Below are 16,069 nucleotides of genomic sequence, written 5' to 3' on the forward strand. Positions count from 1 at the left end.
ATAATAAATTAAACAAAAGAAAGGGAACTAAAGTCTAGAACTATAAACCCACTCAGCTCATGGTGAGCAGTTGGGTGTAGGCTTATTTGTCAAGTTGAGCAGTGGGTGATCAAACACACAGTGTCCATGTAAATCCCTGGCTAGGGTAGGTTTAATGGCAAATGATGATGTTGTGATCACTAGAGATCAATATAACTTGCAGCCAGATAGATAGGCTGATAGGAGGGTTCCACAGTCTAGCCGACTGTGCAGTTGACACTCTAACACTGGGATGCTCAGGTGGCAGGATGATTTGGTGTTCCTGTGCCTTATCCTATGTAGGGTAGGGCCATTCTAAGCTGAGAGTGAGAGGGGGATACACTAGGTCTGTGGTTGGGTGTTTAAGCCTCTAACAATGCTTCTTTGCTTCACCAATGCCAAGACTTGCACAAGACAGAACGGGATGACATTCTTAGTCTGATATGATTTAGCAGGTATTTGTATTTCCATTCATGTTTCATTTCATCATCAGCTAGCTATGTAATATTTACATTTGCAGTTACATTTATTGCAAGTTCTCTCAGTAGTGCCACAAGTTCGGCAGCTGTGGGTTCTGGTTTTGCAGCCATTCTATCAACAAAATGGGCTATTCATCTCTTTCGGCTATAAAATTTCATTCACTGTCCACAGGCTAGCAGGATTGAAGCTCTAATACCACTATAATGTTCCATTGTCCGAGCGTGCACCAGAATCACTTGAAAACAACAGCATTAGGTTATTATGGTCGTATGGAATAATGAGAATGGTGGGAATGGAGGTGTACGGACTTTCTTGAGGGTTGTATGGTGGCTTTAGGGAAGCCTTACGGTAGCTGTGAGTGGTTGTACAGTTGTTTCTTGAAGGTCATACGGTAGCCTTTTGGAGGCCGTACGGAAGGCAGAGGTAGGTGTACGGTGGATGTGAAGGAGGTCATGTGGTGTCAACGGCAACACAGAAAGGAGTACGATAGGCAGTAGGCCATACGGTAGGTAGCAGCCGTACGGTGATGGTAAAGCAAGATGTATGTCGTATGGTAGAGACAACAGGGTGGATGGCCGTATGGTATGGTGATGGGTAGATGTTTGACGAGTTGTGCTAAGCCACGGTGACGGGTGGTGTGCGGATAGGGGGGAAATGCTAAGTCCTGTAACCAAAAACTTATAGATTCGAATTCATGAAATAAATCCAAACAAGAATAAAGATTTGAACACGAATAACCTTTAATTAATATTTGCCAAAAGATGGTACTCCGATTTGCCAGATTCGAGCAAAGTATTACAGGCGACGGAATAGGGTGAGGGTTGATTCCCACCGAAACCGGAAAATCAAAGAGGGAAGGTCTTTCACTTCCGAAATGGTGAACAACAGAGAATCCCAATGGGAATTCCCAGTACCAAGAAAATAAATCAAATTGCATACCTACGACTTCCTAAAAGCTGTGTTTAAATACTCGTCGGGAAAACTTTCTAAGTGTGTACAAAGGTAGCTGACGGCTACACTAACCTACGGAAACAAAACTAAAATGGGTCTGAGATAATTTAAATCAATCGGCCCATTAACAACGATTTGATTAATAATCTATTTTATGACGAGGATATTACATAATAATGGTAGAAAAGAGATTCTCTACATGGCAGAAACAAGAGATAATGTCGCAAAATATGAAGATAGAGAAAATGAACAATTAGAAGGAGATGAAGATGTCATAGTAGATCTAGAGGAAGAACTCATTTGTGCCCTAGACAAGATCAAGAAGCTTAAGAAAAAGAATTCAAAGATCAAATTATAAATTCAGGAGGACAATGAATCTAAGACAAAGTTATCTCGAAATCTTAAAAAATCGGAAAGAATGATCATGGATCTGAAGTATTAAAATTAAGGAGGCAAACGAATTGAAGCTACACAAGATTACCTAAAGGCAAAGGAATTGAATTGAGAGATACAGGTTTGAGATTGTTTCCTTCAAGAAGGAGTTTGAAAATCTAATGATCAATTGATTCGAAGCATGAAGTTTGAGAATAGCATTAGAATTCCAGAATACACTATCAACTCCTAAAGATCACTTCTCATCAAGACTGGTCTTGGCTTCGAGGAAAACTAGAAAGCAACCAAAGGTGACTCATGTTCTAAGGCTATAAACTACCACAGAAGATGAATGAAAAAAAGTCTAAAGGTTATGCTCATGCACTCAAAAACTCTACCCTGCTACTGTTAGTTGACTTGGAGTCCACCCAGTCATCACCAAGTGCAATTTTGCCTAGTTTTGACAGTACAATAGCCATCAAATTAAATGAATGAAAATGTGATGCAAAGTTAAATTTGACAACTTAATGCACAACGATGCAGAAGAAAACACTAGCTCTATGACAATTATACGATCATCAAATTTAAGACAATGAACATTTGTGAAATGTGAAAAAAAAATTAAAAATACCAATTTCATTGCTTGTCCTCTGCATCAGCTGATTGGGATTTATGTGCTGACGAGACAGTGCTAACATTGTCTGGGAATGTGATCTTACCAGGTTGAGAAGTTGGATTTCACTGCAACCAAGTTGGGTATTGTGACTCGGAGAGGTGAGAAAGGTGGGCTTGGGTCTTGTGCCAAGCGAGCTCAGGATAAGTTGGATCTACGACTCGGTGAGCTAGAAGGGGCTCAGTGTTTGCTCAACGTAAAAGGAAGACTTTGCACAGTGGATCAGCCACTTGAATGATGCAAAGGCTCAAGTACGCAAAGGAGTGTAGGGAGCTTGACTTTGATCGCCATGGGGTGTCCTCTTGTTCAAGCTTGATGACAAATCTCCGATCACCGACCCGTATAGCTTATTTGAATGTGGATGTTGATAGTTAGTGAGCTTGTGTTTGGGCAATATGCGGGCTACGGAGATCGTATTGCACGTTGCTTCCCAATGCTTCTCATGCTCATTGGATGTTGGATGCATAGTAGCTGGTTGGAGGCCGCACCCTGGGGGAGCTCCATAGGTTTGGACTTGGGGAATGAACATTGGGGAGGGGGAGTAGGATTCATTCCCACATGCCCCATGCAGCTCTGTTTTAACTAATTGAAACCCCTTGCGCACAAGGCTAATACAAAAAACAAGCAATTTGGTGTGTGTTTGTCGCATAGTGTCGATTGTGATGGGTTGATGCAAACTGACTTGTGCACTCCTATTTAGCAGGCTCGATCTAAACGCTGAGGGGTTTAGTCCCCAATGTGGACAACTACTTGCTCTCCATAGAAAGATGATTGTTTATGCTTTGCCTGCAACCTAAAAATTGATTAATACAAAGGCCTAATAGGCCAACTTTGTTGCACAAAAATATTCAGACTAAGATGTAATAAATTGCAGATCCGAAAAATAAATACGAAAAATGGAAAATAATTTCAGATCTGAAAATGAATTTCACCAAAAACTATTACCAATTTGCAAATTGGGCCTTAGGGGTCCGATTTGCAAAAAAATATTGTCTCAAATTTGACTTTTGCCCGAGGTAGACAAATTTATATCAAAATTCAGCGAAACAATCATCTGAATGTAATGGTGAGATTTGATCCTGCTCAAAACGCTCCCACAAAGTGTTGATTCCAGATTTGAACTGTGGCCCTCCAAAGTTGAAGCAAAGATGACTATGCAATGGTTATGCAATGAACACTCTTACGGCCCTGATACCATGTAAGAATTTGCCTAATGCCAAGACGTAGAAGGCACGAGAGAGAGAGAGAGAGAGAGATGATATGATCAAATGATTGATTCAATATAAATTAAAAAATAATAGATGCCCAATCAATATTCAAAAATGTACAAAGTAAACATGCCTTTAATATGTAGGCAATGCTTAATAACTAGTAGATATGCAGGAGATAACCTATCAATCACACTACGTGTAATCACATGTCCAAAGGTGGATCATCCTATATCATACAACAAAGTATGTGCAACATGTGCAACAATGAGAGGATGATAATGTGATAATAGCACTAAAGATGGATCTCGCACATAAAGGGGTGTGAGATGACAACTAACTCCATCTCAAGTGGATTTCTCCAGCACCATGTGTTTAAATGAAATGCAAGCTCCTGTGTGTCTGCATGACAACTTATATGCAAATGCATTATCTTAAGTAAAGTGTAATTATAGAATATTTAATTACACCAATAGGAAGGAATCCTAGCTGAGGAGCATATGCTAGTTAAAAGTTGGTATTTGAACTAGTTAAAAGGTAATCTATTGGCTATCAAGTCTACACCTCAAACAATCAATGAAAAATACCAATCTTAAGCAATTCTATTGTTGGCTATTATTTTGTATCTGTTGTTGGGTATACTGCTTCTTTGACCGACCCCCCTACTATCTAAAGGGTTCTTAGAGGATGCGATGCAAGTAGATAGAGACACTGCAGTGAATTATATTAATGCAGATAGACAACTCATGGATAGGTGTCCATAATTATTTTGGACTCCCTATGCTACTCATTTTCCTTGACTTTATATTGGAGCATCTTGGCAAGATCCTATTGATTAAAGTGTCTGTGGAGATGGGTAGAGATAATTGTAAATTCATATACAATCATACATGGGTTCTCAACCTAATAACACAATTCACAAAGGAGTTGGCTTGTCCAAAAATAACCTGGTTTGCAACAAATTTTATCACACTGCAATCCTTGCTTCAAGCAAAGAGAGTTTTGAGGCACGCATTTGTTAGTGAGTAGACTACATCATCATATGCGATGACCAATGCAGAAGTTGACATGGCTAACTCATTTGTTTATGAGAGAATCTTTTTGGGTACTAGCTGCAATACTCAAAGAGGTAAATCTACATTATATTTGTATTCATTTTATTTTTATTGGTTTCATTCTCATTTACATTAATGTATCACAATAATTGCAGTTCACGAAGCCTTAAAAGTTTCTGGCATGAGTTGTTGATAGAACAGAGCTCACGATTGGCTACATATATGAGGGCATGGATAGGGACAAGGAGGCCATTAGCTCCATTTACGAGGGACTTGGGGATGAGTATCACCTTATTTGAAATCTCACGACAGACAATGGTGTTAATGTTTATGGAAATTGCGAAGATATCGTCCATACCTGCAATGGTTCCCAATAATTTTATCATCATGATCTCCAATTCATGTGAGAACTTTGTTTTTGATGCTTTATATAATTTTGAAGATGTTTTGGCAATCTTTTATTAACGGGTGTTGTGGTTTCACAACACACGCCCCCATTTATTTTAACAAAAATGGGGACCTCCTCTTTGCTTTAAGGACATGGGATCCCACTCTCTAGAACAGGGCACCCAGTCGGGTGCCTCAGCGGATGGATCTCCCTTTGGGTCTAGGTTGGTCAAGGATGTCTAGTCAGCCAACACCGAACAAAACCGAGGAACCAGAAAATCAATTTTTGTCAAGTCAAAAGAAAGTACGCACATGTGCACCTAGCAGGGGTGCGCTAAGTGCACTCAAACCCCAAACTCCCTAAGGGGCGCAGATGCGCACATGCGCACCTTGCATACCCTCAGAGGTGCGCTAGGTGCGCACATATTGAACCCCTCGCCTATAAATAGGCGAAAACCCCTCCTATTAGCCATTTGCAATCAATGAGCCCTAAGAAGTCGCACCTTCACATGTTCGCACATTTGTTGCTTGTCAACCTACGCCAGTCATATCCAACACCTAAGGTAAACCTCGGTGCGCACATGCGCACCCTTGAATGGTGTGACATGTGCGCAACATGCATAATGGCTTAAGCATCTTTGGAAAAACATGCCCAATAAACCCTGACCGCACTTCCCGCACCCATGCAAGTGCACAAGGTGTGAAGGTGTGCTACCTACGCACACAAAACAACAAGGGCGCGCCTGCGCTAGGTGCGCAATGTGTGCATGTGTTTTTTGGGAATTCTGTCAAGCTTGTCAATTTTTCGTCATTCTTTTGTTAGTTTTCGTTAGTTTTCCCTAGTCTGGTCATGTCGATTAATGTCCTTTCAAACTTCTGACATTGATATACTAACATGTGTCTTTTGTGCAGGTTAAAATGGCATCATCATCTATGGCGGCAAAGATAGCACCCAAACCAGTCACCTTCAAGTTTCAAGGCACCCCCAAGAAATCACGATTCATAGACAAGCATTTAGAGGTTCAAGACATAGAGATGGGACATATTGATTGGAACACATTTCGAGTTTTGTGTAACAAACCGAGGGAGAGATCGGAGATGATCTCATCATTGATCCTAGGCGGGTTAGTGAATGCAGCTTCCCACCCGGTGTCTATACAATCTTCAAAACTAACCATGGAGTTAGCCCACCATTATGTGCCAAAAGAGAAGGTCATGAGAAGCGTTTTTGGGGAGATGGTCCCAGACATAAGCCCCGACAACATAGAGAAGGTTTTTCACCTACCACCTACAGACCAATTCCAAAAGATAACTTATGACATAGGAGACGTGTGGTACAGGGAGCACAAACAGGAGGTGAAAGGCATTGTGCAAGAGAAGTACCTTCTTGCCCAACCCCCTGCCAACAGGAGAGTTGGAAAGGTCGATATGTTACGAGGATATATGATAGACGATATTGGCTACAACATAGTGCTCTTGAGCAGTTATGGGACTCCCCGTGGCTAATCATCTTGAAACACGGATGGTTCATTTCATAGAAACCGTCAAGAGGAGGGGATTGCCAATTGACTGGGCCACCATCATCAATAATAACCTAGATGAACAACTCAATTTGGTGAAGTTTGACCCCCATTTCTACATAACTTTCTATGTGGTATACCTTTTGGCAGCTAGACCGACCAATAATCCAAGGTTGGTAAAGAGAGGAAGCATGAAGATGCCAATGCCTGGCCATATATAGTGTACCCTCAGTTGGTACAAAAGAAACTCTCATTTAAAATCCTAGAGTACAGATGGTGAATGATGGTTTTGTCTTTGCTATAATCCAGTTCATTGAATGCAAATAGACTATCTGAGGAAGTTGTCACTCGAGTAGCACAAGTGGGTGCTTATTTATCTAGTTTAACACATTCACATATATCCAAGTGGTAGATACCAACCTATATCCAAAGAAGCTTCCTCCCTATCTATCAGACAAGTTGATGTTATTAGAGATAGCTAGGCAATTGGCCTCTACCTATGATAGGGTGAGAAAGCAACACAAGAAGACATGGGTATGGCCATCACCATTGGAGCTTTTGAGGTCAAGCAGAAGTAGGATATAGCCACATATGAGCTTGAATGGGACCAATACCCCTTAGGTGACTATCTAGTGCCGCGACCCTATTTTGACAACATAGGGATGGTCCAGCATCTCGTAGGGAAGTAGTTCCTACCTGATGCTACTATTAAGGATCAACTGGATGAATTGTGTAGATGACTACGATGTCTGAATTAGGAACTATTTTAGTATGAGTCTACAACTCGCAGAAAGAGCCCTCAATTTGCACATTTCTTTGAAGATATGGAATAAAGATAGTCCTGATGTGTTGGATCCACTATACAACAGGGACAGGATTTTCGAAAGGCCTATAATGAATGTCGAGATTGGTCGAAAAGAGAACGATGACATACAGCATGCCATTCAATTAACTAGAGATTGTGTAAGGAAGCTTTTTCACTTGGAGTCAGTTCCTAACGCACCAACATTGCAGGCTACAGCAAGGCCCAAGAGGGCAAAGGAACTAAAGTCATAGTTCTTCCTTACCAAGAAAAGTCCCCAGTGCGACCAAAGACTGTATACAAGCATGAGCGAGAAGTGGCATACTTCTGCTGCAATAAGGTCAAGGGGAAGAAAAGGAAGAAGGTTGTACAAGAGGAGTAAGCCCAGCCAAGAGAGGGTCAAAGCGAAGAAGCACAAGCTCAGGAAGGGAAAGCCCAAGCTCCACTTGAAGAAATTCCAACTCAAATAGAAGCTTCTCCCTTGGTACCTAAAAGGGCTAGGACCGAAACAGTGGTGGTAGGAGAGAAGAGGAGGAAGTTGAAAAAGAAGAGCACTCTGTCTCCTCAAATCCCAGAGACCATACCAAAAGAAGACAGAGCAAGGGGAAGAAGTTTAATATCTCCCACACAATAGGAAAACCCCGTCAGCTAGGGTCACAGAAGAGGAAAGACGAAGGAGTGCAACACAAACACCTCCCTCCATTCTAGAACAGCCCATCCAACTCGAAGAGTCTACAAAATTGGAACAGGAGGGATGGACAGAGTCTACAGAAGGAGATAGCTCTTATGTCTTTGACCTCTCAGAATTCGATTTTATGCCAATGGGAACCCATTTAGAAGGCAGAGTGATAAGGGGCACTCCAAGAAGAGAATAATTGGGCGAGGATTGGAATCAATTGCCTCCTCTTTAGCAAGGACTACTGGGCATACCACTGGGGAAACCACCTTCGCCGCCTCCTCCACCATTAAAGCAAGAAACCACCCCTTTGCCACCACCAATTAACGGATCAAACAATCAAATTGCCGATAGGGATGATTTCCAACAATTACACTGATGAGGTTTCAGAGGAGGACCAAATCGCTAGAGAGAGAGAGGGAGAAAGAGAGAAAACACCACCTATACAGGGATCAGAAACCTCTCCTCCAAGGACAATAATAGCCACTCCATCAGTCGAGCCACCAAGAAAAGAGAAGACCCCAGAGAAGAGTGATATGGGCAAAAGGCCAACTTCAAAGACAACCTCACCATCAAGCCACTATATGTCTCCCAAGGGCACCACTCCGGCATGGTTGAAGTGAGAGGTATTGACTCCCCAGAGGAGGTATGTAGAATATGTGGAGGTGAAAGGATTGGAGGTGTTGACAAAGGCAGTAAGGACACCGGCACCTGTGCAAGGTAATCCTAAGCAGCTAGCCTTTATCATGAGGAATCAGAGCAACGACTTGATAGCACATATAGCTATTCCTCCTCCCCATGCCAATATCAAAGACATTCCTCCTAAAGACTACCAGATGCAGGACGTAGCGTTGGGGAAGGTCATCCAATATATGGCCAAAGTTTTGACCACCACAAGCCTCAAACAAGTGTTTCGGCAATTCGATGAAGACAACGCTGAGATTCTGGAACTAAGAAAGCATAATGATCTACTCTAGGAATACGTAAAGGAGATAGTCGGTCCATTAGACCCTGGCCATCCTGAGGTTACCCTAGCGACTGCTCTCAAAAAACAAGCTAGTGCCCAGGCACCCACAAGCTCATTTTTAAATGCGTGTCAGAGATGGTGCCACAGTTTTGAGGACAGGGGAGTACAAATAATTTAAGGCAATATGAACCAACTACAAAGTATTCAAAAGAATGCTAACAGATTGGTTACAGTAGTAGAGCAAGATTTTGAATTGATGGACTAAATAGCCACTTGGACCAATGATTTGGAAGCATTAAGGACCATCAAGGGGCAGAGATATCGGATGCTGCTAGAGGTATATTCAGCAGAAGAATTAGATAAGATAGATGATTGGATTGAGAAGATAGCAGCTAGAAATAAAGTTTTAGATTAAGGTAAAAACAGATTTTGAGGGGACCGAAAACCCCTAACAACAGTAAAAAAGATGTTCAAACGTAGCATAACCAGGACACAAGATCCTAAGACCAAAAAACAAACACAAAATCAGGTTTTACAAAGACCTAAATCACAGAATGTATCCATAAAACGCAATCAGGTTTTACAAGGACCTGGAACCTACAAGTTTTACAAAGCTTATCAAAAAGAAAACTAAAACCAAAAACAGAAAAAACCAGACCACTATTGCAGTTCCTTGATCATCTTGGCAGCCTCCTTCCCCACATTAGTTGTACTAAGAGTAGTATCAGCAGGGGAAAAGCCAATACCAGCAATAACTTCAGCAGCAACTTCAGCAGCCTTCTTCCACAAGCTCAACCTGGTCCTTTTACTTGGTCCTCCAGGAGACATAATATCCTCATTGGTCTTCTTCCCCAAACTTGCCGCAGCCGCAGCCAGAAATAAAGTTATGATTGGACTTTACGAGGATATTCTAGAAATGAAGGACGAGGCTTTGGAACAATTTTTGGAGGCAGATAAGTACTACAGCGTTGCTGGCTTGGAAATTTTTGGAGATAACTCACGAACTTGGTCCTCCAGGAGACATAATATCCTCATTGGTCTTCTTCCACAAACTTGCCGCAGCCGCAGCCAGAAATAAAGTTATGATTGGACTTTACGAGGATATTCTAGAAATGAAGGACGAGGCTTTGGAACAATTTTTGGAGGCAGATAAGTACTACAGCGTTGCCGGCTTGGAAATTTTTGGAGATAACTCATGAACTCAATTGTCTTCCGTCGAAACAGTCGTGCAACAATTTTGTGCATTGTTTGAAACATCTTCTGAAGATGATGTCAAACGCGTATTCAAGACTGAAGAGGCACTAAAGGAGTTAGATTCCAAGCTGGAAGATTTTGCAGAAATCCGATATGAAATCAATGACTATCGTCAAGAAGTATGCGCCAAGTATGAGTCTTTGGACTTGACGAGTACAAAAGAAACCACCGCCATAATTCAAAAGTTCAAAGCGGCACATCCAGACATTGTTTTGGTACAAAACCTAAATGCTAGAAATTGAAGTTTTGACACTTGGAAAACTTCTGTCAATTTTGGTCCTACCACCTAGAGGTGCGCTAGTGTGAAGGTGTGCAAAACACAGAGGTGCGCTTTTCATAAGGTGTGCCAAGTTCTAAGGTGCACCAAATTCTAATCAATTGTGGTGGCGCTGACAATTAACTGCCAGTTGCGTTTTTTGAGTGTTTCATGCACCGAAAATGTGTTTTGGCAGCAATTTGACTAGAAGAGACTTATAATGAAGCTCAAGCTTGCCTCTAAAGAAGTGCCAAAGACTCCCAAATCATCTCAAGTCGTCTCTCTTCTTCTCTTCTTCTTAGGAGTTTTTGAGTCATGTAAAAGTCCATGCACCATATAATTAATAAAATAAAGAGTGAAGGCCTACTTAGCACCTAGTTAGGAGTCTGTTTGTACATAATTTGCTTAAAATTAGTAATTTTAGCATGCTTTTTGCAAGGAAAATGCCCTAGATCCGAAAATTGCATTAAGGATGAGGTTTCCTATAAATACAAAGATGTAATATGTATTCAAGACCGGTATTTTGATGTAATAAAGTATGTTATTGGTCCTCCCATTTTGTGTGTAGTGTTTCTTGTTGGAATGTGCATTTACTTTATGAATTTTATGTTCATGAATAGCGATGGAGCCAATGGTTTTATTGTATGTTAATGCTTGTGCAATCTATTAGTTCTGGTGTTTGTCATTTGCTAACAAATTCCTCTGTTGTGACGAATTGGAGAAAGCGTCACCTTCAAGTTCTTGCATAACAATTTGTCTCGTGTAAGCGCACTTTCTATGGCTATACGATTTGATGAATTGTGAAACATCCTATAGTTTTCATTGTTCCCTTTGACGATTGCATCGGTGGAGTTGAGGATGTGTTGCTCCTAATTCCATTGGTTTTCTACTTGATTCCTTTTGAAGAAAAACAACCAGAACCTTGGAACTGGCAATTTGATCAACTTTTCAAGAGAGAAATTTGTATGGATTTATGTAATTGGCATCATGTAAAACGACCATTCAACAATGGGTTTCACCAAGCTTTTGTTACAAGCTAGGGCTATCGTTGCACCAAAAGATCAACCTATCAATGCCCGATACAACCCACTAGACTTATAGAACATAGGAGATGGTTAAACCATGTCACAAATCCCGAAGGGGAACGTTAGTGGTTAGTCAACAATCTCCCCCTTAGCATTACCCAAGGAGATTTGAACTTGTGACCAAACTCTAAAACCATTTGTTACAAGTTAGGGTTGACATTGGACAAAAAGATCAACCTATCAATGTCTAATACAACTACTAGACTTATAGAACACAGGAGGTGCTTAAGCCAAGTCACGAAACCCGAAGGGAACGTTGGCGGTTAGTGCAACAACTTTATGGTCAATATGTGCTAGATATTGTGTTGCATGTGATCACCATTATTTTGGACAACCATCATCCTTTCTTGTCGTCTTTCATCATGAGGTATTTATACAAAATGGGAATGGGTTAATATTGGCTCATATCTCTTAAATGTTGTGTGATTTGTGGTAGATGCCACGTGGATTTTGCGGGCATGTAAGCTGGAATTATTCTTGATCAATAACTGTCAATGATTCTTTATGGAGAAACAGCAATACCTCTTGGTGTTCTTCAGCAAGTCTCTTTGGAAGTTATTGGAGATCAGCTGAATAAAACCATATTATGGGATTACTCTGCGAAGAGAGACTATAGTGTTGAGACTTTTCTCAGTAGCATGAAGAACTCAATGTTTGTAACATGGTGCATATAGTCCAATAAGCAAAATAAACTGTTTGTGCAAACATTAAATGATCTCATGTATGTTCATTACAAACCTGCACCATTGACACAAACAAATTTTGTCTAGTGACTTATCATCCATCACACTACAAGAGGTCGATCCACAATCCAATTGGTAACTAAGGTTGATGATCCTATCTTTAGTAATGATGGCTTTAATTGGGTTCACTAGATGGATAGAGAGCTAAATGAGAAGGATAGAGCGTGAGAAAACATCTTGGATGTTGCTGTAAGAGTCACTGAGACACAAACAGATATCGTGGCTGCATCATCATCCAAGACCCATCTCAGATGACACACAAGAAGGCTGAGTGATGCAAACTCCTTTGAGCCATAGCTTTCTAGTTTTTGTTTTGATATTTGTTTTAAACTTTGATGCTGTGGAATTCATATTCCACGAGTTTTGTATACATCTGACAATATTTATATATACAAGTGTGATATTTTCTTCATTCACCTAAAATTTGCATTTATATTTACGTGACCACATATAATCCTGTATGTGATCCAAATAGTTTCTATTCAATGACTTTATTATGTTTTTAAAGTTTATTTATGAAAGGGAGCATTAAAGAAGATTTGACCCTTAAAAATCTCTGAATTCAGGAGTCAAGTATTTGCCGACTCTGCACTGAAACCAGGTACGGGTCAAAAAAAGACTTGCCAAGCCTTAAGCGAGTCCAAGTTATGTACCACTGGTCTGAACTGAACCCATGGGTAATGAATGATTATCACTATAAACCATGGATGAATCAGGGAAAAAAGAAAGCATTCACTATTACAACTTTGGAACTTTACATTTATGTTTGTGGATCATGAAAGTGTCTTCAATTTCTCAGTTTATATTACAGTTTGGAATCTTTGCCAACGAGTGTTTATTAAATATAATCAAAGATTCGGATTTTTTTTTTCAATTTATGCATAGACTTTTATCTTGTCGTCTGCAGCTCCGAAACGTTCTATTCCCATGCACTCCCGGTTCCAAAAACTTCATACAATACATATAAAAAATGTATTTATCCTAAACCTTGAACAATAATTGTTTGGCCTGAAAGCTCCCCTGTTTTCTACAGCTACGTACGGAGTCTCAAGTTCAAAGCATACCACTGGCGAGATTTTGAGCGAGTTGAATTGAAAAAGATCCCCTATCCATTCTCTCAAACACCTCAGGATAATTGATTCCGTACCGCCTTGCACATGCAGTCAAGGGTCACGGATGGTTAAACAAGCAAGTTTTCTAAATCTGGAGAAAAGAAATGTTAATTAAGCTTATTAGTATTAAGAACATAAGTTTTTCACCGCAAGGCTTTTAGACAAAATGTGTATGGAATTTTGCATCATATTTTGCATTCTCGTTTCCCAATAGCTTTAAACTCGTGTTTACACTGCTGGCCAAAATAACATTAATGATTTTACAGAGTCTCACGGTAGATAATGATCATATTTGGACCTGGGAGAACGAATTATCAAAAAAGAGTAAAAGAATTCATCCGTAGAAAGATTGAGAAAAGAAAATGACGAGTAATGAAATGGGCACCTGCAGAGGATCTATGCTTCTTCCGTCAAAGATTTTAAAAATATTGCCATCAGGAGACTTTAATGGCTTCATCGTGTATCAATCAAAAGCTAAAATTAAACAATATCCAGAGCACTGTCCTTATAACCTAGCGAGCCGCTAAATCTTCCAATTTCCCAATTTCCCAGAGGAAAAGCACTCGTCATATACAACAACTTAACATTTGGCCCCGCTGGAAAATTAATGGGAAAATGTCGAGAAAATCTATCGGCCCCGAGATTTGTACAGAAGATGTGGAAAATGACTACAAATAGATAGCAATGATTCCGCAGGACTAAATTTTATTGGTTTGTTTCCACTGATTTCCCGAAGGATTCTTGGTTTTTTTTTTGGCCCCTCTAAACGAAAAAAAGATACCCAGGTTAGGTACTAGATCATATAAAGGGGTCGGCGTGGATAGTTCTTGGCATTTAAAATTCAGTTACGTGGATAAACTAGCTTTTGTTTTGAAAGGTGTAATGGTTAAATCGATAATAATATATATTTTATGATAGGTGGGAAGAAGGCATGGTGATCATTAAAATTGTTTATGGATGAAATAATTAGATTTAACAAAAGATTAAATGGATTTTTATTGTTGGAGTAGTTGTGTTTATGCTCTATATTCTATTGTTTCCTTGATAATCATTATGTTCTTGGAATAGATTTTTTATAGACATCTTGTTCAACAATATTCAAGAAAATGGAATAGAGCAGTGTAAACTCAAATTCCATAACCTTTGCTATGATTGTTCGATACTCACAAATTAAAAACAGTTGTTGTAATTCATTAAGTTAGGTGTAGCATTAGTTGAATTTTGTTTCATCTCCTAAGGCCTTTCAATAGAAGATCCAGATATACTTTGGATGTGTGCTCATGTCATATTTATGTGATTAAATTTACAATTTTTCTAGCAATTTTTATAGCTTTCATTGTATACAAATGTAGACACACATGTGATAACATTCCAACTTTTTAAAGTTGATTACATGAAAAAATTTAAACAAATGAATGAAGAATGAAGGTATTTTAATGACGTCCACGAGACCAGCCAGCCTATGGGACCCTTTTCATGTTCTTTTCAATGTCAGCCCGCCTATTATGAATTTGCTTTAAGAAGCTCATTATTTTATGTAGTCTCATTTCCTCAAAAATCTAGTGTAATTGGCCCTCCTTCAAATTGTCCTCGAATTGCTCCCAGTATGTTGCACACTAAAAGATGAAGTGTCATTTTGTTTCGACACATCCTTTACTACAATAGATGCATTTTATTTCTTCCCACCGTCCACCTCCCCATCTCACACCATAAATGATGAGATCATGTTCCTAAATGCACCACTAATTGCTTATTTTTACCTTTCATATCTACACGAAGGTAATCTTTAATCTCATGGCATCACATGGGATTGAACTCTTTCACATAGTGGGCCTTTTTCTTCCCTATTTGTTTTGTCCACATGACCGCTTTAAATTTTTCCAGCACAAACCTTTTTATCTCTTCATTGGTGTTGGGGCATTCCAGTGTGTTAATGTCTCACTTAATTAGCCATTTATCATTTTGCTTCATCCATGTTTTCTTTCTTCGAGCTAGCCCCTCTTCAACCACCAATTTGGGCCATTGTTGTTTGTCCATATATTCCACCTTGTTTAAATAGCTTCATAGACGTATAACTGCAAAGGCTTCCATCGGGAACATCCTTGTTTCAGCCAAGAGGATCTCATATAGTATAGTTGATTTGACTTTAAGGTTAGTAGTGATGAGGTTCTTTTGTATTCTTCCTATTTGCTCCCATTTGTAATTGGATAGGTTGTTCCCCCAAACCTCGCACCCGTATAACACAATAGGGGTGACCAATAGTCTAAAATGACTCAGAAGAATCTATTTGTAGTCTCATTAAAAGTTGTTTTAGTTTCAGTATTCTCACTCTACTTTTATATTAAAAAATTCAAATTTTATCTTATAAATAATAATGTGTTCATTTTTTTTCAAATACTCCTTTACTCCCCACTTTTTTTTAATGTTTAATCAAATACATTTTAATATTTAAAATTTAAAATTTATATTTTTTAATTAATATAATTTGATTTTTACAAAAAAATAATAAT

General features: G+C 39.5%; 1 protein-coding gene across 1 annotated transcript in view; it reads right to left on the reverse strand.

The window, feature by feature from the left end:
- The window catches only part of ASG2 (transducin family protein / WD-40 repeat family protein), a 273,819-nt gene extending 259,379 nt beyond the window's left edge, over positions 1–14,440 (reverse strand). The window contains exon 1 of the mRNA XM_089815239.1: positions 13,945–14,440. Coding sequence (XP_089671365.1) covers positions 13,945–14,016 — 72 coding nt within the window. The 5' untranslated portion in view covers positions 14,017–14,440. The remainder of the gene's footprint in view (positions 1–13,944) is intronic.
- Positions 14,441–16,069: the final 1,629 nt, after the last annotated feature.

The sequence above is a fragment of the Cupressus sempervirens genome, chromosome 2 (genome assembly GCF_028749045.1).
Source record: "Cupressus sempervirens isolate cs-2001-9-10 chromosome 2, ASM2874904v1, whole genome shotgun sequence".
NCBI classification, from domain to species: Eukaryota; Viridiplantae; Streptophyta; class Pinopsida; order Cupressales; family Cupressaceae; genus Cupressus; species Cupressus sempervirens.